This window comes from Pocillopora damicornis, chromosome 8 (genome assembly GCF_964200805.1).
Source record: "Pocillopora damicornis chromosome 8, jaPocDami1.2, whole genome shotgun sequence".
Classification (NCBI taxonomy): Eukaryota; Metazoa; Cnidaria; class Anthozoa; order Scleractinia; family Pocilloporidae; genus Pocillopora; species Pocillopora damicornis.
In genome coordinates this window covers 22736723-22760154 of record NC_142677.1, presented here as the reverse complement: position 1 = coordinate 22760154, position 23432 = coordinate 22736723, and the positions used below count along the sequence as shown (strand labels likewise).

General features: G+C 38.8%; 4 protein-coding genes across 4 annotated transcripts; 3 read left to right on the top strand and 1 right to left on the bottom strand.

The window, feature by feature from the left end:
• The first annotated feature begins 58 nt into the window (after positions 1 to 58).
• LOC113679762 (threonylcarbamoyl-AMP synthase) lies at positions 59 to 4413 on the top strand. Its single transcript, XM_027196732.2, has 5 exons — positions 59 to 299; positions 477 to 684; positions 1912 to 2149; positions 2629 to 2765; positions 3329 to 4413. The coding sequence occupies exons 1-5, from the start codon at positions 224 to 226 to the stop codon at positions 3390 to 3392; spliced, it is 723 nt and encodes a 240-aa protein (XP_027052533.2). The 5' UTR covers positions 59 to 223; the 3' UTR covers positions 3393 to 4413.
• Positions 4414 to 5304: 891 nt separating this feature from the next.
• On the bottom strand, positions 5305 to 9576 carry LOC113679764 (putative ZDHHC-type palmitoyltransferase 8). Its single transcript, XM_027196734.2, has one exon. It carries the CDS (start codon positions 7960 to 7962, stop codon positions 6928 to 6930), a length of 1035 nt encoding a protein of 344 aa, XP_027052535.2. The 5' UTR covers positions 7963 to 9576; the 3' UTR covers positions 5305 to 6927.
• Positions 9577 to 10216: 640 nt separating this feature from the next.
• On the top strand, positions 10217 to 13929 carry LOC113679763 (heterogeneous nuclear ribonucleoprotein Q). Its single transcript, XM_027196733.2, has 3 exons — positions 10217 to 10791; positions 11481 to 12017; positions 12480 to 13929. Exons 1-3 carry the CDS (start codon positions 10366 to 10368, stop codon positions 13362 to 13364), a joined length of 1848 nt encoding a protein of 615 aa, XP_027052534.1. The 5' UTR covers positions 10217 to 10365; the 3' UTR covers positions 13365 to 13929.
• Positions 13930 to 18645: 4716 nt separating this feature from the next.
• On the top strand, positions 18646 to 22809 carry LOC113679753 (heterogeneous nuclear ribonucleoprotein R). Its single transcript, XM_027196721.2, has 3 exons — positions 18646 to 19199; positions 19958 to 20494; positions 21281 to 22809. The coding sequence occupies exons 1-3, from the start codon at positions 18753 to 18755 to the stop codon at positions 22220 to 22222; spliced, it is 1926 nt and encodes a 641-aa protein (XP_027052522.2). The 5' UTR covers positions 18646 to 18752; the 3' UTR covers positions 22223 to 22809.
• Positions 22810 to 23432: the final 623 nt, after the last annotated feature.

The following is a 23432-nucleotide window of genomic DNA, read 5'->3' as shown; positions in this document are numbered from 1 at the left end:
GAAGGGACGCGGAAGGCGTTAGAGCCCCTGATAAAGCGACAGAGGAGGCCTGGGTACTGCTCTGGTTTCCAGCTTCCTAACACACAACATCGGATACAAATATGGGAGACACGTGCAACTAACTTCGTAGTGGTACCATTCCAAGTCTGTTAGTGTTTTCCAAATTCAGTGCATATTTTTGTGGAAAAGAGGACTTAAAGTTCTCGACTTGCGACTTTTCATCATGAATACGTCGGCAAAAATTGTAAAAATTTCTCTTACAGCAATCGAAAAGCGACCTGAAGTTGCTGGGCGTGAAGGTGAGCTTATGAAGAATGTTTGTAAAGTATTGTACGTAGTTGATATCAGAGAAACACACTTCTTTCTTCCTTAACGTCACCGAAATTGTAAGAAACAATAAAACAGCCTAAAATTTATCTAGAAAATGATAGCCAAGATCTTTTCAATTCGGCTTAGTTATGAAATTTTTGTTGTAGACAATGCTCCAAATCTCGAAAGTATCATCAACGCTTCTGTCAAGTCACTTAAGAGTGGTAACGTGATTGCTATTCCAACTGATACCATCTATGGGGTAGCAGCCTTGGCGCAGTCCACTGAAGCAGTCACTAAGTTGTATGAAATCAAGAGGCGACATGAAGAGAAGCCAGTTGCAATATGTGTTGGGAACTTGGAAGATGTATATAAGTAAGATCTACTGATGGACTATCTGTCATTTCCTAAGACCCTGAGCTGCTAAAATGATGCCTTTGATTACAGAGTGCTTTAAAAAAGTTAATCTAAGTACAGCCATCCCTAAAAAAATTCAGGAGTTTCAGCATATTGTATAGGGGACCAGTAGATTTGTCCTGTGGGTAGGAATTAAACAATTGGATGATTCAAGGAAGTTGATATTTTCTGAGGGCAGCAAAGGGTTTAAGCCCAAAATTAATGCATGATGCATGGATTTTATGAAAAGGCAAAGAAAAGTGAGATTTAAGGTTTCCCCTTTTAAATTTGTGCTGTGGAAGTACTGTTTAAAGCACACGGAATCAGGATCCCTCTTTGCTAACCTCTACAATAATTGATTGATTGAGTTACTGATTGTTTGATTAATTGATTAATTGTTTGACAGGGTTTGTAAAGATCATGGGGAGCTCCAGAAGTTCTAAGATATCACTTTTCACTAAATCTAAATCAGTGAAATCATGCCAGATAACTGAAAATTATTTGTCTTTTAAAGAACAAAGCAGTTAATGCTGTGACTGTATGACTGCATCTGCATGATTTTAAAAGCAACCTCTGAATCAGAGGTGGTGGAAAACAACAACCATGTTCCAGAAAAATTCACAGAATTTGACAACCAAAGAAAAATGAAAGCTTTTTTTCTTATACTTATTGATTGAACTACTTGTTGATTGCCCATGGTCTTTTTTATATACAATGCAGGTCATTATTTCAGATGCAGTCTTACTCTTCTTGTCAACACTTGTTTATTGTTTATTGGCGAGATAAAAAAGGTTGCTAAAGTAATTTTGCAGCTGGGAAACCAGGGATCTTTATGTTTACATGAGGTTAAGTTGATCTGGTTTAGCCCCAGCCACAGGAAATGTTTCTTATGAATGCACTTTATTTGACAGACACTAACTACAAAAATTGTTTTTAGCAAAAATACCTATTTCCCTCTATAGCAAGCTCAGTTACCAAATATCCAGGGGTCTTTCTAGAAGAATTCAATGATCTTTCTTGTAGAGGTGAATTCCTTAGTTACAGAATGTTAACATGGCTGTCCTCAAGGATTGCTGTATACAGGCTGTGACTAAAAGATCTCAGATAGCTGATCAGCATTGCATCTGAAATCCTTGCTTTCTGTTGCTGAATTTTGTTATTCCTATTATCACATAGCAGTTTACTTAATTTCTTTTGGATTTTCAGATGGGGAAAAGTAACTGTGAGTAAAGAAATTCTTCAAGACTTGCTTCCTGGGCCTGTGACATTAGTATTTGAAAGGACTGATCAGTTAAATCCTGGGTTAAATCCAACAACAAGACTTGTTGGAATCAGAATTCCTGATCATGATTTTGTGCGGCAATTGAGTTTAGCATGTGAAGAACCACTTGCTTTGACCAGTGCAAATGTGAGCACTGTGGGACAAAGCAGTTTGAAAATTGAGGTATGGTAATTCTATGCACAGGGCTTGCCCAAGAAGTTAAAAATGTGATAAGTGCTAATCCAGGTTTTACCGCCTGAAAAATGTTATGCCATACAAGTAACCCAAGAAAAAGGATAATTGGTATTTGGGCAACTCAGCCCAACCAATGTAAAGTTGGCTGGGCTGGGAAAGAAAATCAGTAAAAGCTACAATCAGAATTAGTAGTTTGATAATTTTATCATTCATATGTTTTCTTGTATAGAAAACCAATAACCCTCTCACTCCCAGAAATCATTAGTGATTATCCTTACTGTCTGTCATACAACTGGCATGTTGCTAGTTCAGGGAATTTGGTATTGGATCAACTAATAATCCCTATCAGGACAATTTTTTTTAAAATCTAATTTCTTGTCTTCTTGATATTGTATGGTTGTTTTAAGGACAAATTCTGTCTTGGTCACTCTTGGGAGTACTTAATTTTTGATACCTGTTTGTTTCAGGAATTTAAAGAAATTTGGCCAAAACTAGATTTAATTCTTGATGGTGGAGTGTTAGGATTGACTGAGCAGTGTCGCAAAGGTTCAACTGTTGTTAATTTGTCAGTTCATGGCAAGTTTTCTATCATCAGAGAAGGCAGGTAATGGAACAGAAACTTGAATCTCTGATTACTGCTTTGCTGGTCACAGTCATGCTTTAAATATCTATTGCAACATGTTTCCCTGATTTCAACGTATCAGTAAACTAATTTAATTTGAGTGTACAGAGCTACCATGCAAGCTATTGTCAAGGGTAAAATCACACGTGACTAGATCGTGAGACAAACGAAAAACTTAGCTTTTATTGTTATTCACCACGATGAATAACCACAACCTTTTCTACGAAATTATTGTCAAGGGGTTGCGAAATAACAACCATTTTATCCTTAACCTGTTACATCCTAACATCAGTATGCATATTCTCCATACTGTGCTCTATACATTTCCTAATGTGCTGACAAGGAGAATTTGTTTGGCAATCAAGAGCTTCTTTAGTTGGTGGTCATTTTGTTTATTCTTGTGACCTTCATGTTTGATTCAGGGGTGATATTGTGGGGAGAAATAGGACACTAGTCACTCTAAGAGGTAAAAAAGTTAATGAAAAGTCCATTTTGCTATCTATTGGACATTTTAACCTTAGAGAGCTATTTTTGTTTCTTTCTAGTGCCTATGATCAAACAGTGAACATTCTCAGCAGAAAATATGGTTTAGAGGATTGCACTAGCTGACAACATACTACAGCAGTATTTGCACCTTTTTTACTTGAACAAATAAGGAACATCACAGTCACTCATGAGATCTAATTAACAATTCTTTGCTCTGTTTGCTATAAACTTCTTGTAAGTTGAGCTCTGAGAATTTGGTGTCAGTCAAGCTATAACCCCCAATACCTTTCTACTTGAAAGGATATCAACATTATAGGGAGAAATTTCCCTTTGATCATTCCTGAGAGATTAACTGGTACTTCATTTCAATTTTAGTCGTTGTAGCTGTTGTTGTTGTATTTTGTAAATTATATAGGAACTGTCTTGAAACTGAGTTAATCTGAGGATAATATTTTTGTTGGGGCAAAAATAAACCAAAGAGAAGCAAGATGTTATAGAATGGAAACAATTAACAAAGAAAGCAAGCAATAAACAAGAAACATTTGAACTAAATATTTCTTTGAGAAATAAATTGTAAAATAGGTCCTTTTACCATGTACACACCAGTCTGTACTCAATTTGGTACTATATAAAGACAAGAATGTGTCAGCAATTTGCACTCTTAAATTTGTGATATGCCAACAGCTTTTAAGTGATAGTGTTATTCCATCAAGAAACTTTGACTGGAGGAGTTGCATGGTCTTCAGTGATGAAATAAAATTGGAAGGATAACATTTGTTAATTTGCCAGTCATTTGTTGTGAGACTTTTTACATATGTACAGCAATTTAATTGCACCATATGTAAGCTGCAAGGTTTACATGACAGTATCATTTTCCTTTAATGATAATATAGGAGTATTGGTAAAAAATTTCCTTATCATTGTATAAGTATTTGTGTCATTTGATGCATTTTAAATATTTACTGTGTTGTAGGTAATAATGTTTGAGCTATTTCATGTATGCATAATTAAATTTCGTATCCTAGGAGTACATAACACTTGGACGTAAAACTTAAACCATGTTTGGCTCAGAACATCTGAATTTGAATAATGTGACAACTTTATTTGTGTACCAATGAAACAACTGTCACCAGTTTAACATTGACATGGTTCTGTTGCTGCTTGTGTACTGATAAAAGTTGATCATTTGTAGATGTCGTATTTATGGGAACAACTATGGATGTAAAGCATTTTCCGCGGGTACATTTCTTTCTTCTTTTCTACATCTTAAGACCAATTTTTTTTTTATGAGATGGGTTATGCCTTTCAAATGGAATTGAAATGTTTGCTGCTAGAGCCAGAGATTTGAGGTGGATAGTTGTGAAAATATGAATTTTGAAGTGATATTTGAGGTATCTGGTCATTTTGTACTCAGTTGTTTCATACCCAAGTTTGCGTTTGTTTGTATCCAAGCTGCTGATTGATTCATATATTTATTCAAAACATCATATGCACAAATTCAGTAGAGGTGAGCGAGTAAGATACAAACAAAAAATATGTTATGTATACATGTGATCTTGACAAATTTAAAAATTACTGCCTAGCATAAAAGGAGTGTGATATTTTAAATAAATATTGTTTACACTAGTGACTTTTTTTATTGACAATAACAGCTTGTGTAAGTGTGATGTTTTGTTCTCCAATTGTCAACATGGAAAAAATACTTTATTAGTTTGGGTACGAAACAACCAAGCTGGGTACAAATTGACTGGGTATGAAATTACCATGGGTATGAAACAGCTGGCAACCATATTTCTTATCATTGAGAGTCAAAGTGAAGCTGCATGGACCACCATCCATATGACCTCTCACCCTGTTTAGCCTGTAAGCAGGCTCTCTTGTTTGATTTTCACCTTGCAGAACAGCCTCTCACTATCAACAGCTACTTATGGAAAACTTTATTGAAACCCCTGGCTGAAGGAAATAGGAAATTTCTCCATAATCCTATTGAAAATGACTGATCTTTGAAAGAGGAGAACGAATACTGAGCCCAATGTTACACATAAAGTGAATGATTTATTTACTGAGTGCTTTTTCACACAGCATAATTTAATTTAAAGATACCCAGTAAACCTTCCTTACAAGAGTTACTGCATAAATTCTACAACACTTAAAATTTGTGATAACTTAGGAAAACAAACATTTCATGGGAAGTGTTACGATATAAACAGCATCTTTGTTAAACCTTTCTGTTATACCACACTTCTCATATGCTTTAAACACAAATTCATGTGCAATAAATAACATTAAACAATATTTTGTAAAACTTTCAATTTTGATTTCTATTTCAAGCATAGAACTTGCAAAAACAGTGCAATGTATTATGATTATTTAGTTCAACAAGATGTCATTCAACTCCATCATCCCTCCCTGCCAAAAGGGGAGAAAAACTACCTTATTACAAGGATTGCATTACACTGATCTAAGTTTGACCTCTAGATAAAGAGTTTTAACTTATTTTTTCAAAGGGCAGCAAACTATTCTAATCTTTCTTGACATATGAGGGAGCTTCAGTACTGTTTCAAAATAAAAATATCCTCTAAAAGGTTATGGCAGAATATACTATCAAGCCTTAAATAAGCAAGACAGGCTGGAGACAAGAATGAGTTACAAAAATACAACTATATAGGAGACTTAAATACAACAGCCAAATAGATGCATTAGGAGATTGCCTTAATTATCAACTTTCCAGAAAACCAGAACAGCAAGAAGCACCATTTACTTTGCAGTCAACACTTAAAGATAACTTTAAAGTAAAAATATTAATCCTGGAAACCTTGAGAGAGACAAAAACCAATGACTTGCATGCTTACAAGATGACAAGGAGTATACTTAGCCTTTCTCTCATCCTGTATTCTGGAAAAAGTTGCAAGGTTACATCAAGACAAAAAAGAGACAGAGGGAAGCAATGTCGGTCCAGGACTTGAGACAAGTTAATTCCACCAGTCCATTAAAACAAAACTCTGATTTTCTGAAATGGTTTCCCTATCTTGAAAGAGGTTACAGTGCTACAGAGAACATGAGGAAACAAAAGGAGATCCTGGTCCAAGTCAGGATGTATCAATTCCATCTAATTAATCTATAGGATCTCATGAATGAAAGTCTATTTCCTGACATGGCTGCACTTAAAATCTTTCTGATCTGATGATATTAGTGAAAACAATTTAATGCAAGACAGCTTGGAGATAAATTGATGAGGAAAATAACCTGAAAAAGAGATGTGTTACTTAACCCTTTAACTCCCAGAAGTGATTAACATGTAACTTCTCCCTATAACATCCATGCATTATCCAGCAAACAGGTAATGAGAATGCTCAAATTTATCAGGTGTAAGTTATTTTCTGAACCTAATAACAAATCCTTGTAACTAATTCACAAGTAAATGTGTGGAAGAAAATGGGGAGAATTAATGATTAGATCATTGGAGTTAAGGGGTTCAGTGAGAATTGAAAATGCATACATCTACATGTAGGGTGTAGGGAGAAGGAACAAACTTCCCTTTCAGTTAAAATGAAAAATAAAACAACTACTTTCATAATGATCCCTCTCTATCCCATGATTTTTTGCTGATTGCATTCAGTTTTAGAGAGTTCCCCTTCCCTTTGACAAAATCCTTCGTTTACAAGTCCTTGGGAGGTAAGTCATTCTCCACATCGGTGGGGCAAGGGACGAAAAATCTCCACCATTGACTTTTTTTGTTCTGGATCAACTGCATAAAACGATACTTCTTTCGCTTGAAAATGCTGACATACCAAATTCGAAGAAGCTCTTGAAATGAAGAGGCCTTGGAGAGAGAGTCGTAGAAATCGACTATCGACATGTCTGCGAGGAGAAGGAACGACTGGAAGAAAAATAATGCTCCAAGGAATACGGTGATTGCAACTGTGGGGGCAAACAAGACGGCGTAATCCTGAATTTCTTCACAGCCTTCGCCAACTTCCATTTTGTTAAAAGTATCCCACATCGATTTCGCTGATTGAGAACGAGGTGAATAGCGATTGAGGACACTCAAGTGAGGCATGCTAAGCAGAGTCTCTTTGAATTTCTTCAGAGCATATCCAGAGAGACAATTCGAAAACGGAAAGTAGGCAAGGTAACTTGCATACGACAAACCAAAGAACGCATATGCCAAGAACGTGTAATAGTAGATGTAATTCCGGCGGCCGATGCAGTTGTTAGTGAAAGGACAATGGTGACACATCATCTCGACGCAAGTGTGACACCAGCTGCAGTGATGAGTTCCAGCATTTCGAACCCGTCGACACTTGACACAAATTTGGTAGCTTTTCACGAAACATCTGTCTCGAGTGTAGGCGTCCTGGTGTTGAGGATACCCCGGGCAAACGAAGACGGTCATGTAGTAATAGAAAACAGCATTAGTCATCATGTAACATGTGAAAAAGGTGTGCCACCACCCTAGCAACGAGGAAAATGCGTCCCTGGGAACGTGAGCGTGGACGTAAATTGAGAAGAACAGCCACATAAGAGTTGGAAAAATAAAGCTTATGGGCACAATCTGCAGGTAGCTGATCGTAGCTTGCGAGGGCAATAATGTCTTAAGTTTTGGAAACAGCCTTGGAAGGATCTGGAAGATGAAAGCGCCTACAACAACGACAGCCATACTGGCGCTCAGTGCAATCACAACGAACGCCATGTTGATCTCTAAACGAAGACGCTTACCAGGAAATAAACTCGTTCCCAGTTTCAATCGCGTGATCTTGGCCAAGATGGCATTTGTTTGGATTATGATTTTGTCTGTTGGACTTATTCAGGGCGTTTTTATCATCAGCAGTTTACAAACTCTATTCCCTCGTGGATCAAGAAAAACTTGGCTGTATAGGCTTCTAAAAGGATTGCAGATTACACCTGTTCTTTTTATATTTGCTTCTGCAATTTGGTTCTTCTTCTTAAAGAGTTTGCCCATAGAAGTTGATAACCCCTACTCGTCTTTCAAAGGTGTGGGCTACATCGTCATCGCTTGCTATCTTTGGCTTAATATGATATTCAATTACTTGGCGGCGATGATTGTTTCGCCAGGCTATCCAGAAACACGACAAGAGCTCGAAGAAGACACAGATATCCATCTGGAATCGTTAAAGTTTTGTACAAAGTGTACTCGTGTGCGTGACAAAGGGACTCATCACTGTAGTTCATGTAACTCTTGTGTGATGTCTATGTCGCATCATTGTCCGTTTACCAATAACTGCGTTGGACTGAATAACTACGCTCACTTTTACCTGTTCCTGGTGTACAGTTTCTTAGGGCTTTTGTTCGCTGCGTACTGTACTTATGCGCCGTTTGTGGTTTGCATGCTAGATTACCCTTCTGATTCACCTTCCTACAAAGTTGGAATTTGCGGTGAACTGGGAGACTATGCCGTAATGTTCCTTGTTGTGAGCTTCCTCTTTACCTTTATCTTGATGATGTGTTGCTTTCACACTTTTCTTCTCATTGTAGACATGTCCATGATCGACTTTTTAAAGACCTGTCAAAATTTAACTTGTAAAGAATGGTTTACGAACATTTTATTAGGGAGGTGCTTGCAAAGAAAGAAGTTGTTGTTTCGTAAACTTCTACTATATCGTAGAGAGAATTTGTGGAAGTTTTTGATACCAGGTTTTAACGAAATACCTGAACTTCTTCCACCTGATGATTTCCTAGTTTAAATTAACTGTTCTCAGAAGCTTTGCTTGATATGGTTTTAGAATAGAAGACTAATTTTATAGTCTGGAAAACAGCTCTTGTAATCTAGATGATTATTTATTGTAAGTCTTTTAGATGAATCTAATGATTGATGACCTCTCAGGTTGTAGAAGCATCCATCATTATTGCTAGCAACAATCCTTTTAGGGACTACAGTTCTCCTACCTTGACAATCAGACTACTTAGCTTACCAATTATTTATTGTCATTTTGGGTTTTTACAAAGAAGTAATAAGATCATGAAATGTTAATAAGAAGCCTGAAGATAGCATTATGCCTCTGTTTATTTGGTTTGAAGAAAATATTTAATTGTCACTTTTGAAATATCCATACATTCTAGATCATCTTGTAGACCTTCTTTATTTCGAACCAACATAATGACCAGCTCTGAGTTGGCTTGTTAGCTCAGTTGGTAGAGCACTGCAGTGGTATTGCAGAGGTCATAGGTTCAAATCCCTTAAGGCATGAACTTTAAAGTTAAGGCCTTAATTTCACTATTGCTTAAGTAGTGTTCATCGCTGTGAATATCCTTTTCATAGTAAAAATTTTTTTTGTAGTGTATGAAAGGAAAGGTTATAGCTTGCAGCTTACATCTAGAAGTGGTAATAGGTATAATAATTCTTTCTTTGGAGAAATATGGTTTTCATTTGGTTTTCATTTAAATGCCAGACTAAAAATGGAACAGGAAATATTTCTGCCCAAATAGATCTTAGTGTTTTTCAGTATTATTTTAAAAAAAACATATGTAAGAAAAAACCCAGAAATAACTTTGATTTATGAAATCTTAAATCTAAACTTAAAAAAAGGGAGAAGAAAAGAATGAACAGGAAGCCCAACCAGGCTCTCCATTTGAGGTAGGCTAAAAAATGACATAAACCACAGTTTTTTTGGTTGTCTTAATCCTTTTTTTTTTTTTTCTTTTTTTCGATGAGACAGGCATGAGTTCTCACAATTTTTTGTTTGTTTCTTTCTGTGGCTCTTTGGATCCCTATGTATGGAAATTCACTTACAAGGAAAACTGCTATTGTGAAAAAAAAAAACCAAACAAACAAACAAAGAGTAAAACTGAAAAAGAAACCCTAGAAGAGAAAAGCGATAAAATATTACTTACAAATCCATAGGTGACAGCCTCGGTTGGAAACAAGACAGTTACTATCTATGGGAGGGTGGGGAGGAATTCTTGCTCGCTACCCCTGCCAGAAGTAAGCGTCCACCCCTTACAGAGACAGCACGTTTTCCTCAAGCAAGCGTGCTATTAACTGTTAGCCGACGCTGCTGTGAAATATAACGTTTTTGTGTCTAGACTTTCTATGCAGTTCATCTGAACCCTGTTTGAAATTTTTTTAATCGATAAGATGGAGCCTCAAATGCTAGTTAACCAAGGACTCAGCGAGAGCGTTGCTCAACGTGTTTCTGAAATCTTTGCTTTGGGGATTCTTTCTCCTGAAGAACTCGATGACAGAGCGTTCGAAGCTCTTCGCGAATTCAATCAAGACGGCGCTTTGGAAGTGTTAGATCAGTTTGCGAACAGTGACTTATCTCATGTGCAAAATAAGAGCGCTTTCCTTTGCGGAGTGATGAAAACCTACGTCACAAAGTCTTCTACGACAGGCGCTGATACCTCTAGCAACCAGGGAGCGCCCAGTAAAGCCGACGAAGGGAAGATAAAAGCTTTATTAGAGAGAACAGGTTATACGTTAGATATCACCTCGGGACAGAGGAAATATGGAGGTCCACCACCTAACTGGGAAGGTCCTGTACCCGGGACAGGTGGTAGTGAAGTAAGTAAAATTATTTTTCTAATACCGAAGGTACCAAGCCTTACTTGGAATTGAAGCATGATGGAAGCCTAACTGTCTATGTCGATGAAATATTTGTAGCTACATGTATTTGAGATAATTCAATCAGTTTCTAGCAAACATTACCCTCTTGGATTCAATTATTCGCTTGAAAAAATAAAATCATCATCGGTAATTTTTTAAAGATTTGGATAATTTAGAGAGAACATTTTTAGATGAATTATATTAATTTTCAAGTTATAAGCATGCTAGTGGGTTTATTTACACAAATTATTTAATATTTGTGAGTTATGAAAGCTCGGTTGATTTTGAAGACTCACTAAATAAGGAATTATACTGGGACACACATCCAAGAAAAATACCTAAAAGAGAGGACACATGTAAGGCCACATTATAAGGATAAACCTGTTAAATGAATGAATGCATGAAATTTCCTTTAGTGACATATACAAATGGTTATGAAATCATTTTTTAAAGATGGTTGCCTGCAGATCACTGCAGATCTCCTTTATGACAAGATAAAATCAAACCAAACAAATCCAAATAACTCATAATGTAGGGAATTTCTCAGCAAACTTCCTTTTCTGACAAACTCAATCAAACCAAACAAGTTCAAATGACTTACACGAGTGAAGTGAAACTGATTTATTTGCAAAATTATTGTCCTACAGAAAGGCTGCTGTCAAGTTTTTGTTGGGAAGATCCCACGTGACTGCTTTGAAGATGAAGTAATCCCACTCCTCGAAGAATGTGGTCAGATTTTTGACTTCCGTCTCATGATGGAACCTGAATCTGGACTTAATAGAGGCTATGGATTCTGTACATATGCAACTAAAGCTGGTGCACAGAGTGCAGTCAAGAAACTTGACAATAAGGAAATTCGACCTGGCAAGAAGTTAGGAGTCTGCATTTCAGTGGCAAACAACCGTCTCTTTGTTGGATCCATTCCAAAGAGCAAGACCAAGGAAGAAATTTTGGAGGAATTTGGAAGAGTCACCTCTGATTTGACCGATGTCATCGTTTACTTGTCTTCAGAGCAAAAAGGCAAAAACAGAGGCTTTGCATTCTTAGAGTATGAAAGCCACAAAGCAGCTGCACTGGCAAAGCGACGGCTTCAGAGTGGTAAGGTTTATGTCTGGGGAATGGCTGTGGCCAAGGTTGAGTGGGCTGATCCACAGGAAGAACCTAATGATGAAGTTATGGCAAAGGTTAGTATATGAAAATAAATTTGGCTACTTAGTAATCAATCAGAGGTAATTTTGTTTTTATATCAGGTGAAAATCCTTTTTTCTATGATCACAAGGAACATTTTATAAAAAAAAAAATTGAAAATCAGTAACCTTCTGTAATGATTCTTAATTTAGATTTTGTCCCATCAGTCCCTGGTTACCAGAAAAAAAATAATTCTGCTAAATTTTAAGCCTGCATATTTCAAGCACTGTTTTAGTGATCTGTGGAGAATTTGTTCAGTTTTTAGAAGAGCCATTGTCTTTGGGAAGAACAATAAAAAAAAAAATCAAAGCAAAGTACTGGTGGATGAGATGTTTTCTCCATGGCAGAAGAAGATATGATTTCATTTTAACTTAACCATGGTTTAATTTTTTTACTTTTGTAGCTGTTAAAGAGATGAAACATGCCTGACCTCTTAACTCTCTCAATCCCTTGTATAGGTGAAGGTGGTGTATGTCCGAAACCTGTCACCTGTCATCACAGAGGAGAAACTACAAGAAGAGTTTGGCCAGTTTGGAACTGTAGAAAGAGTTAAAAAGCTCAAAGATTATGCCTTTGTTCACTTCACAGAACGCGAGGATGCACTGAATGCAATAAATGCACTAGACCAACAGATGTGGGATGACATTTCTATAAGTGTGTCCCTAGCAAAACCACAACCAGCAAACAGGGACAGTAGGCGAAGAGGAGGCCCTGGAATGGGGCAAGGTCCTCGTGGAAACCAACTAAGAGGTGGAGCACCCAGAGGGCGAGGTCGTGGCCGAGGGGGATATGACCAAGGGTATGATAACAGTGGTGGGTATGGCCAATATGGAGGTTATGATAGTGGAAGCAATTATGACAGCTATTATGACGATGGTAGCTACGGAGGAGGTGGGTATGGTGGTGGTTATGGTGGTGGGTATGGAAATGAAGGATATGGTGGAGGAGGTTACTACAGCCAAGGTGGCTCAAGAGGTGGGCCGAGGGGGTCACGTTCCCGTGGTGGTCCAGGTGGGCCGAGTAGAGGTGGACCTCGTGGTGGCAGTGGCGGTGGTGGCTTTGGTCGTGGAGGCAGGGGTGGACGTGGTGGTCCTCCTAGAGGAAGGGGTGGCAGAGGTGGAGGTGATGGTGGCTATGGTGCGCAGAAGCGTAAGTTTGGTGGTGATGGTGCTTATCAAGGCTCAGCTGGTGGCTACTCAGAACCTAAGAGGCAGTACATTGATTACAACCATCAGTATGGGCAGCAGGACTCCCAACAAGAGTGGGGTGGTGACTACAACTACAGTGACCAGGGTGATCAACAGTGGTACCAAGACTCCTGGTCACAGCAGCAGGGATGGTGAAGTGATCCTGTATTTGCTGATTGGCAGCCATTCAACTTGTCCAACCAGATTCATGTTGAATTGATCCAATTGTGTCATCATTTTGTTTGGAGCCCAATCATTTCTTTCTCTGATTGGTTTGGATGCTGCATCAAACATAAAGGGAAAAGGCTTTTTCGATGTTACATTCTCTGTATCATTTTGTTTTTTAGCAAAAAAGAAGAAATTCTTTCATAATCTGACTGAGTTCAAAACTTAAGGAATCAACTTTCTTTTTTGATCTTGAGTTACTAGGGTAAAAGAGGAGATTGTGTTGCAAAATCTGTGGTGTTTCATATAAACATTCGTAGTTCTTCCCAAAGTCTATGAGCCTTGTCTAGTTCTGCTTTTCAAATTCAAATTTTTACATTTTAATCTTCATTCTTTTGAACTTAGTAAATAAAACTTCAAATATTGTTCAAAAATAGACTTAGAAATAGACATCTAAAGAAGATCTGCAATCCAATGATTGATCGAGTGGGTTTGTTTAACAATCATATAATCTTGAACGTAAATAAAATTGCTTATTCAAAATTAGCCAGTAAAACCAGCTGGGTATAAATTGTATGTTGTCATTCTGTCTCCAAAATGAAGAAGAAATTCTGTGGGAAATTGCAGTTGTAGTCAAAAGATAGAAATGAACTTTGAAACAAAAATAATATAATGTTGAAATTGCATCAGAAAATTTTATGGGCAAAAACCATGGATAAATTATAACTGAAGTTGAGAAGATCCAAAAGGAATTGTGCTAAAAATTGTATGAAAAAAAAATTGTCAAATGGTGACTGGAAATTTCTTATCAAAAACGTGAAAATTTCCAGTTGAGGTACGACGCTAGCAGGCCATTGTGGTAAGTGAAATATTGTGATACTTGTGTTAGTAGCCTAGAGCCAAGTCTGTGTGGCATTTATTGGTGTGACTTAAGAACACTTCAAACTTTGTTGCATTAGTAGGGTGGGGTGGGGAAAGGGGGTCAACAATTTCAACCAGAAAAGGACTACGCAGCATGAGTGAGCCACTTAAGGTTTCTTTTTGGACTTATTTACTCTTGAGGCCTCATCAATCAATGCTACAAGTGAGTGCAGAGGGTGTGATTGATACTGTCAAGTTGTATTTGAAAATTCTAGTGTTCAGGCTCCTCTCTATCTTGGACTGTCCTGTACTAAATACCAAATTTTAAGTTTAAGCATGCCGGGTAAGGCAACTGGAAACGTCAAAAGTGAACCTAGACTCACTCTTACATCAATCCCATCGCCAACGCTTCAGAAGAATGACAGAAAACTTTATCTTCACGGCTTATGCGAATATTTTCGCTCTAGTTTTTAATTGAAGTCATTTTTGATGATCAAGCGAATTCGTATGAAATTATGTCGCGAGTGGGCCTAGAGAAGAAAATGACCTGTTACTTCAGGTTAACTTTAGCCAAATGAAACTCATGGCAGTATGAGCCGAACATCGTGAACGTTTGTTAGAACAAGAGAAATGATCGTCTCTGATTTCTAGCCAAACGTAAACACCTAGCTTGAAAAACTGGCGCACGCATCGTAGGGCTGAAATTCGTTATATTGGGAGCAAGTAGCCTGGGACTAAGTTCTTGAATAGGAATTGTCCTGATGCGCGCATCGTCCGGTCTCATCAATCAACTCTCTCCTAATAAAAGAGACGTGTGTGCGCGATGGGGAGGGGGGGGGGATTAGAGAAGGTTTCGACGCTGCCGCATTTGTTTTCGCGCCAGTTCCTGCAAAACGAACATAGCCTCAGGCTGGAAATTGAGACACTTCAAGTGAAGGTTACTTAGTCAACTACAATTTGTTCCCAAGAGTTTCCCTCATGTCAGAATTGGAGTGTTTCGACCGACTTCGGTGCTGAACGTTAACTGAGATTTTTATGGGAGGTTTGCTACTTAGTTAAGCCTCGTCTCGAGAATTTCTCACTTGAAAATCAGTGATGGACATGCACAGTATCCCTTCACTTCCAAAGAAAAGTACAAGACAGCCCCTCTTTCGAGATACCGATGTAGGGAACTTTTTTTTCTTCAAAGATACAAGCTTTGCTTCTAGTCGAATAAGACTCGTGTAATCTTTATATCTGGTAGAACCGGTGCCAAGGGGGGGGGGGGGGGGGCGTTTGTATGGAGCTTTCACTATAGTTGACCACTGGTTGTCCGGTTTTTTTTCTTTTGTCATTGTTGTTTATTTTTATTCGCTTTAGAGACAATTTACTGTGACGGGACTTGACAGAGTTGGACAGGAACGAAGGACCGACTGTTCTCCTCTACGATGCTGTTACCTTTAAGTGACACGTCCTTCTATATCAAAAGAGGGAAGAGAGATTCTAGTAGTCTAACACTATGGATGCCGGGTGTCACGAATGCCATAAAACGTTCGATTGTGCGGTGAAAATCCCTCATAACAATCTCTAGCAAAGTAGGAGATCATTTAAGTGTCAGCACAGATAGTTGGCTTCTCACCTGTGCTGGATGAACTTAGCCGGTATCGGTTCCCACCAAAAATGGTATGCGAGGAATATCCCTCGCGTAGTGCAGTGTTAATCACGGGCTACAGTTGGCTGTCATTCGTGTAAAATCATATTATGGTATGCGGAAGGCTTTAGGCTGGTTTTCACTCACGATGAAGTCAGAGTCGGAGCCTAAATCAGAAGCGCAGATTGATACGAGCCATGAAAATCAAACCGACAGTAAAGGAAGGAAAATGTCGATGGTGCTTACGACTCCTTGCTCTTGTCAGAGTCGTAAACGGAAAACTCCAGTGAGAGGGCCTGAGAACTGGCAATTTGTTTGATAGGTTTTTCCGCTTTTGCTTTCGACTCCGACAATCTAATTTTTATAAGCGTCGGAGTCATAGTCGGAATCGGAAGAAAATGAAACCGTTCTAATTCTTCGGACTCCGATTTAGTCGAGCTTATGACTCCGATTTCCAGTTTTCACAAGGTCGATTCCGTCGCCAGTAGAAACCAGCCTTAAGGCTTCACAGTAAGCATCGTGTCCGACTTGAATCAAAGGGTAGCGCTCAATGAGGTATTAATGATAAATGTTTTTACGGTGGATTACTTTCTTTTGCAGGTAGTTACATTCACGACGCTTTCAGTATTGAAAGAATCTTTCTTTTTTTTTTTTTTCATCCGTGCGACTCAGTGGATCCGTTTATTTTGTTTGGTAATTTGTGTGCGTACTGATGTCTAATGGCTTGTGAAGTTCTTTCAGTTAATCTTTTTTGTAGCTTTTCTCTGCTTGTCTTTTTGTTTGTTTGTTAACGCGAAATTAGCTTTCTAGAAACATTATCACAGAAAAACAAGAACTTAGTGGGCGGGCCAGACCCCCTTCTCGTGGGAAGATATGGTTTCGGAACCCAAGCCAGGCTCACTTGAAGAGGGCTGGTTTGCACGTTTGGTGCCAGCGTAACTTAAACCATGTCTGCTCTCGCTTCGGTAGCGATGGAGCGGTGATGGAAGCCGGATCCGGCAGCTAGAATGCGCCGTTGTATTCCCGTAACTATGACGTGTGACAGAGGAAAGAGCCATCAAACGTTGTTTAAAACAAGGTAGACAACGTAAACTCTACTGAAAGAGGGAGAAATTACGATTTTCACTTATGTGGATAATTGTAGAAAGCAGTCTCGTGGGAAACAAATTTATGAGTCTTTAGAGGTGAAGACCTCTTTAATGTTTTTGAGAAAGGAAATGATATTATTACAAATAAAAGAATTTTCAAAATAAAAAACGTTTTTGTGTCAACTGAATCATCAGAAAGGGCTGGCTAAGCAATGAACTTGGCACAGTGTGGTACTCCTTTAACTTGGGAATGAAACAGAATTGTTGTTCATGTTTAAACGCACCAGTTTGACGGTCGGGTGAGTGGTGAGAAAGAGCACTGTCTTCCTGCTTTTGATGTGACTTGTCAGGTGTTACTTGCGTGACTTGACGTTACTTGTCAGGTGTGACTTGATGTGACTTGTCAGGTGTAACTTGCGTGACTTGATTTGACTTGTCAGGTGTGACTTGATGTGACTTGTTAGGTGTGGGCTTAAGATGAATTCTTAGAAAGTTTGAGTTCTGCATGAAATTCTTTTCTACCCACGCCTGCAACAAAATGTAGACGGTTTCAATGAAAACGACATTTCCAAAAATTCCATTCACCACAAGGACAACGTACATCTAAAAGGGTTCATTTTCCGCTCTTTGATTGTGACATCGTGAAAATTACTGTGTCGGGTGGTGTCAGATAAATTCCTTGGACGATTGATTTCAGAGTTTGCATAACAGTGATATGTAGGGAAAACTTCAAAGGATAAAGTGACTGAGTTAATAGGATTATGAAAAAAACTCCTAATACAAGTTTTGTGAAAAGTTGACAGCAGTAAACAATGAAAAGCTTGTATCCAGTTGGTGTTTGGTTCCCTTAGTCGCGTGACTGGTTTTCAGGATTACCGTTACGAGTGCTTGACGACGGTTGATCGACTGTAGGTCCCACTATTTGGGGGTATATAGCAAAAATTGTATAAGTGACGAAATTGATGATCACGAAGCCACAGACAGAAACACCGTATTTGGTGTACTGCTTCCGGTATAGGTGGAAACATTTACCTCGATTGAGGTGATTGTTTTCACTCTTCGCTCCACTGCAACAGAAATCAAACCTGGATTCGGCGTTTTTCACTTCGGCAATAATTCCAAGGAATATTGCACCGATCGGGAGCCAACGTAAAACTGCGACATGGCTAATTTTGTTGAACGTTTTTTGGGCGGAAGTAATCCCTTGAGAATATCCATTGTTAAATACTGTTTTGTATTTTAACCCCTGTATTCGTTTGTATGAAAATCGCTCTAGAGCTCTAACTTGGGTTGTGGACTTCACGTTACTCATTGTTTCAGATTCTAAGTTTATCTATAGAAGAAAACAACTTTTAGTGGGAAATCTAGAAATGGAAAACTCGCGAAAATAACCTCGTTGCAACAAAGTAAGCGGTTAGACAACAAGCGATGCACTGTGGAAGTAAGGTGACGTGTTTTTATTGAGAATTTGACTGAATTTTTACTTCCTAAGAGCGGTCGTAAATATTCCCATAAAAACTCTTATAATTTCGTTGTGACTGGTACTTCGCGAGATGATCATCTCACAGCTGGAGCTTGGGCCTGTGATCACTGTTAAAATTCGAAATGCCCCAGGCTCTGTCTTCGTTTGAACCGACAGCCGAAGTTACAACCGAGTGGATATCGATTGAAGGAACCTGTTCACTCTTGAGGTCCACCCCACAGATATCATTCAAACACATTCGCAGACCACGTTGTCTGGGCGTCTAAGCATCGAAGATTCTTAACGCTGTGACAGTAATTTTACAAATCGAACTTGCGATGGAATCAACGCAAGAACTATCAGAAGACGCGCAGACACTTGTGGGCCAAGGGTTGAGCCTTCGAGTGGCTCAGCGAGTCAGTGTGATCTTTGCTACGGGTGCGTTGCTTCCCGCCGAACTGGATGACAGAGCTTTAGATGCTTTACGAGAATTCAACGAAGATGGCGCCCTTGAAGTGTTAGAGCAGTTTGGAAACAGCGATCTGTCTCATGTGCAAAACAAGAGTGCTTTCCTCTGTGGAGTAATGAAGACATATCGCGAGAAAAACCGACAGAAGGCTCACGGACAAACACCCGGAAACGAAACCTTGAGTGGCCCTGACGAAGAGAAGATCAAAGCTTTGCTTGACAGCACAGGGTACACTTTGGATATCACTACTGGACAACGGAAATATGGTGGCCCACCGCCAAATTGGGAAGGCTCTCCTCCTGGGACAGGCAGCGAGGTAATTTAATAAATAATTTCAGTCGCGCTTGCCATAATTTAATAGACAATACGGTCTATGGTCGTTTAGCCGGCGTGCTAGTTCGCCGACTTCCTCTTGGTTGACCACTCGGGTCACATTGCCGACGAGTTCTGTCTGCTTCGCCGACTATAAGATCTCTATAGTCAATCGTAGATATTGTTAACGATTAACGGAATTCAGTAATCATTTATAAACTAATCTTTTTCGTCGTGAAGAATTTTCTTTCCACCCTTCAATCGCAAGAAGTTTGTTTGTGATTTTTGGTCTGCCGTTAATAGCTAGATTAAACTGTCGAGCAGCGAACTTGGTAGGCAGATGGAAAAACGTATCGGTAAACTGACTCGTCACATACTGTTTTTTCAAGTATCTGTTGCATGGTTGCTCAGTTACCCCTATCTCTCTCTCTCTCTATATATATATATATATATATATATATATATTTTTTTTTTTTTTTTTTTTTTTGATAAAATGTGGGAACGTACCTTAAAAGACAGATAAAAGAATTCGTGTAAGTTGGCAAACCGATCATAGCACGTTGAAGAATTGACTTTGGTTATCAGAGAGTGGATGCTAGTGAACTAGTACTGAAATTTATTCAGCTTCCTTTTTGTATATATTATTATCTGTAAAATGCACAGGTTAAAATGAGATAAAATTTTTCATTAAGCTTACTAGTAGCCAAAATTGGTATATATTATATAATTAAATATTTGTATATTTTTTCATTGGATCCACAGAAAGTTTGCTGCCAAGTGTTTGTTGGCAAGATCCCCAGAGACTGCTTTGAAGATGAACTTATTCCTGTTTTGGAGGAGTGTGGCAAAATCTATGACTTTAGACTTATGATAGACCCTCTCTCAGGTCAGAACCGAGGCTATGGCTTTTGTACATATTCTTCTAAAGATGAGGCACAAGATGCCACCAAGAGGCTTGACAATAAAGAAATCAGGCCTGGCAGAAGGCTTGGAGTTTGCCTTTCTGTAGCAAACAACCGTTTGTTTGTGGGCTCTATACCTAAGAACAAGAATAAACAGGAGATCCAGGAAGAGTTCAGTCAAGCTACAACAGGACTGACTGAAGTTATTGTGTACATGTCAGCAGAAAACAAGTCCAGAAACAGGGGATTTGCTTTCCTAGAGTATGAATCTCACCAGGCAGCATCTCTTGCTCGGCGAAGACTCTCTAGTGGGAGAGTGAAAGTGTGGGGTAATATTACCCCAACTGTCGACTGGGCAGACCCACAGGAAGAACCTGATGCAGATGTCATGTCCAAGGTTATTATACATTTTCTTAGATTTGAGTCTCTAGAAAATATTTTTCTTTTAAACTAAAGGCACAAGTGCTAGTGTAGCCAGGGTGTGTTGGGTGGAAGAGAGGAAAGGAATTCAAATGCAAAGTGGTCAAGATTTCTCTTTTTCTCTTTGTTGCATATTGTTCAGGCAAGCTTGCTATATAGGGGTTCCATTGACTCTATAAAAGGCACTGGCACAAGAGTTCCTTTACAAAAAATTCTGGCATGAGGCACTAATGGAAATTTAAACTTTTGTGCTAAACAAGAAAACTTGGTTGTGCTGTTGAGTGAGAGAATCTTGATGATTGCTATGCAGAAAAGCAATATATTTTTCATTGGTCCAGTTTTGTATAGTTGTCAGGGGATACAAGTTAGAATAATTTTACATGTAGTCAATCACAGTAAGAAGCCTATGTCTCTGAAGGGGTAAGGCCAAACTGTAACACACTTTTAGGGACCTTTACCTTGAAATTTGTCATCTTAAGAATGGCATCACTGTTTGAGATGATGCAAAGAAATTTATATTTCCTTCAGAATGTTGCTTACACTAAGAGTGCAAGTAGAATATGAACTGTTTTTGTCTCCAAAGGTTGTTGGGTTGAATAATTTCATATTTTTTAAAAGATTCATATTTTTTGCCTGTCAATATTTCTGTTTAATGACATTATTTATTGCTTTGGGTATTTTGGTTTTTGTCTCCTCTTGTGTAAGTTTTTCACATTGCTTATTATTTATGTATTCATGTGTAATTAATGATTATGGTTTGCAGGTTAAAGTTGTTTATGTCAGAAATGTGACCCCAAATGTCACTGAAGAGCAGCTGAAGGAAAAGTTTGAAGAATTTGGCACAATTGAAAGAGTTAAGAAACTCAAAGATTATGCCTTTATCCATTTTGTGGAACGTGAAAATGCAATCAGGGCTATAGAAGCAACAAACGATTCTACGATGGATGGAGTAACACTAGAGGTGTCTCTGGCCAAGCCTCAGCCAGCAAACAAGGACAGGAAGCGTGCGGGGCAGTCTGGATATGGTTCCATGAATGCTGGTGCTCGAGGATCCCGTGGAGGTCCACGAGGTGGAGGCCCTCCTGGGCGTGGTCGTGGCCGTGGAGGGTATGGTGGGGGATATGGTGGTGGAGATGGGTATGGTGGATACAGTGATGGATACGAAAGAGGTTATGAAGATTACTATGAAGGTGATGGGTATGGCTATGGTTCCAGTGGAGGTTATGGTGATAGGAGTTACAGTGACAACTATTATGATGATTACTATGGTGGTGGTAGTAGCGGCAGTGGATATGGTGGTTATGGTGGCTATGATCGCTACAGTGAGAATCCAAGAGGTGGTCCTCGTGGGCGCAGTGGCCCACCTTCCCGTGGAGGTCGTGGTGGTTTTCAAGGAAGAGGTGGTGAACGAGGGGGAAGAGGAGGTCCCCGTGGTGGTCCGCCCCGTGGTGGAAGAGGTGGTCCTCCAAGGGGTGGACCCAGAGGTGGAGGAGGTGTCGCCCCTGGTAAAAGGAAGTATGGTGCTGACGCTCAGGCAACAGTTGAGTACCCCGAGACCAAACGCAGATACATGGGTCAGAACCAGTCAGGAGGAGGATGGGGAAGCCAGCCAATCGCTCAACAGCCACTGTACAACGAAGGTGGTTATGGTAACCAAGGATCAAACCAGGAGTGGTATAGCGACAGTAGCTGGCAAGGATGGTAGACCAACTGGAGATATTTTGGCTTACAACTGATTCTGATTTGGCAACCTATTACACGGCCTTTCTTTGTCTGTTTCGGTTTTTAAGTTTGAAATGAGGGAAATTCAACATTCTGTAAATAGAGCTGTTTGGCTTGTTCTAGACTTGTTGATGATTCAGTTTGGAAGCAGTTAAACAATTTGGTCTGTGTGGCACCAATACTTGAGGCATTTTATTTTTACATGTGATTGGACACAGCTCTCTTGAAAGAGTTTTTAGATTCTTTTAGTTCAATATAAACTATGCTGATTGCTTTTGGATGTAGCAACTTTTAGGTGATATGGAACCACTGTACTGATTATTTCTGCTTTTTAGCACAGTAAAGTTCATTGCTATAAGTTTTTTTTTTAAGTTAAATGACAGATTGCTTTTGGAAGTTGAAATGGCAATGCCTTTTGCTTATTGAATGTTCATTGTGATTTGGTCATCAGAAGGCAACTATACTGTTTGGGCTTGTAAAGTTGTTTGATTGAAGTCGTTATGAAAAGAATTAAAACTGCTAATAAAACACATGATCTAAAATGGCCTAGCAGGGAAAGGCTGGCTAAAATGTAAGTGTCAAGTTATTGATTGTGCAAAAAAAATTCCCATTGAATTCACCCAAAGTTGATAAAACTGAAAATCCTTTAAATTTCAATCTTGATTGAAAAGCGAGAATTGTACATTTCTTGACATGGGAAGGTGAGTATTGAGACCTGACAGGTCTCTTTATTCTATTTTTGTTTGTTTGTTTGTTTGTAGTAGTTGTTGTTGTTTATCTTGTCACTTTTATGTTACTTTGATTCATCCTTTTTTTTTTTCTTCTGGGTGGTTCATTAATTTCTTCTATGTACATTGTCAATTGCCAATTAATGTTGACCATAAGATTCATCCTTTTTTTTTGGGCTGTAATTTGTTTTAGGAAATTCTTACTCTAAATGCTAATTTTCTGAAACAAATTTTCTGGAATACTAATGCAAATGTCACTAAAGGGTGGGAGGACACCTTTGACTCTGGAAAAAACTGCATTGGCTTAAGTCAACCCCAGTGAGCCCTGGAAGGGACTGCAATGGAATGCTCAGTTTTCTTACAGACCTCAGAACTGACTTTGTAATTCCTGTTAGTTATTTTGTTAACTGTGCAGTGAGAAATTATATACTTTTTTTTTTTCTTGGGACCTTGTTTCCACGGATT

Coding starts and splice junctions, on each gene's coding strand:
- LOC113679753 (XM_027196721.2), top strand. CDS start 18,753: ATGGAATCAACGCAAGAACTATCAGAAGACGCGCAGACACTTGTGGGC. Junction 19,200..19,957: donor CTCCTGGGACAGGCAGCGAG/GTAATTTAATAA, acceptor TTGGATCCACAG/AAAGTTTGCTGCCAAGTGTT. Junction 20,495..21,280: donor ATGCAGATGTCATGTCCAAG/GTTATTATACAT, acceptor TATGGTTTGCAG/GTTAAAGTTGTTTATGTCAG.
- LOC113679764 (XM_027196734.2), bottom strand. CDS start 7,962: ATGGCGTTCGTTGTGATTGCACTGAGCGCCAGTATGGCTGTCGTTGTT.
- LOC113679763 (XM_027196733.2), top strand. CDS start 10,366: ATGGAGCCTCAAATGCTAGTTAACCAAGGACTCAGCGAGAGCGTTGCT. Junction 10,792..11,480: donor CCGGGACAGGTGGTAGTGAA/GTAAGTAAAATT, acceptor ATTGTCCTACAG/AAAGGCTGCTGTCAAGTTTT. Junction 12,018..12,479: donor ATGATGAAGTTATGGCAAAG/GTTAGTATATGA, acceptor TCCCTTGTATAG/GTGAAGGTGGTGTATGTCCG.
- LOC113679762 (XM_027196732.2), top strand. CDS start 224: ATGAATACGTCGGCAAAAATTGTAAAAATTTCTCTTACAGCAATCGAA. Junction 300..476: donor TGAAGTTGCTGGGCGTGAAG/GTGAGCTTATGA, acceptor TTTTTGTTGTAG/ACAATGCTCCAAATCTCGAA. Junction 2,150..2,628: donor AAAGCAGTTTGAAAATTGAG/GTATGGTAATTC, acceptor TGTTTGTTTCAG/GAATTTAAAGAAATTTGGCC.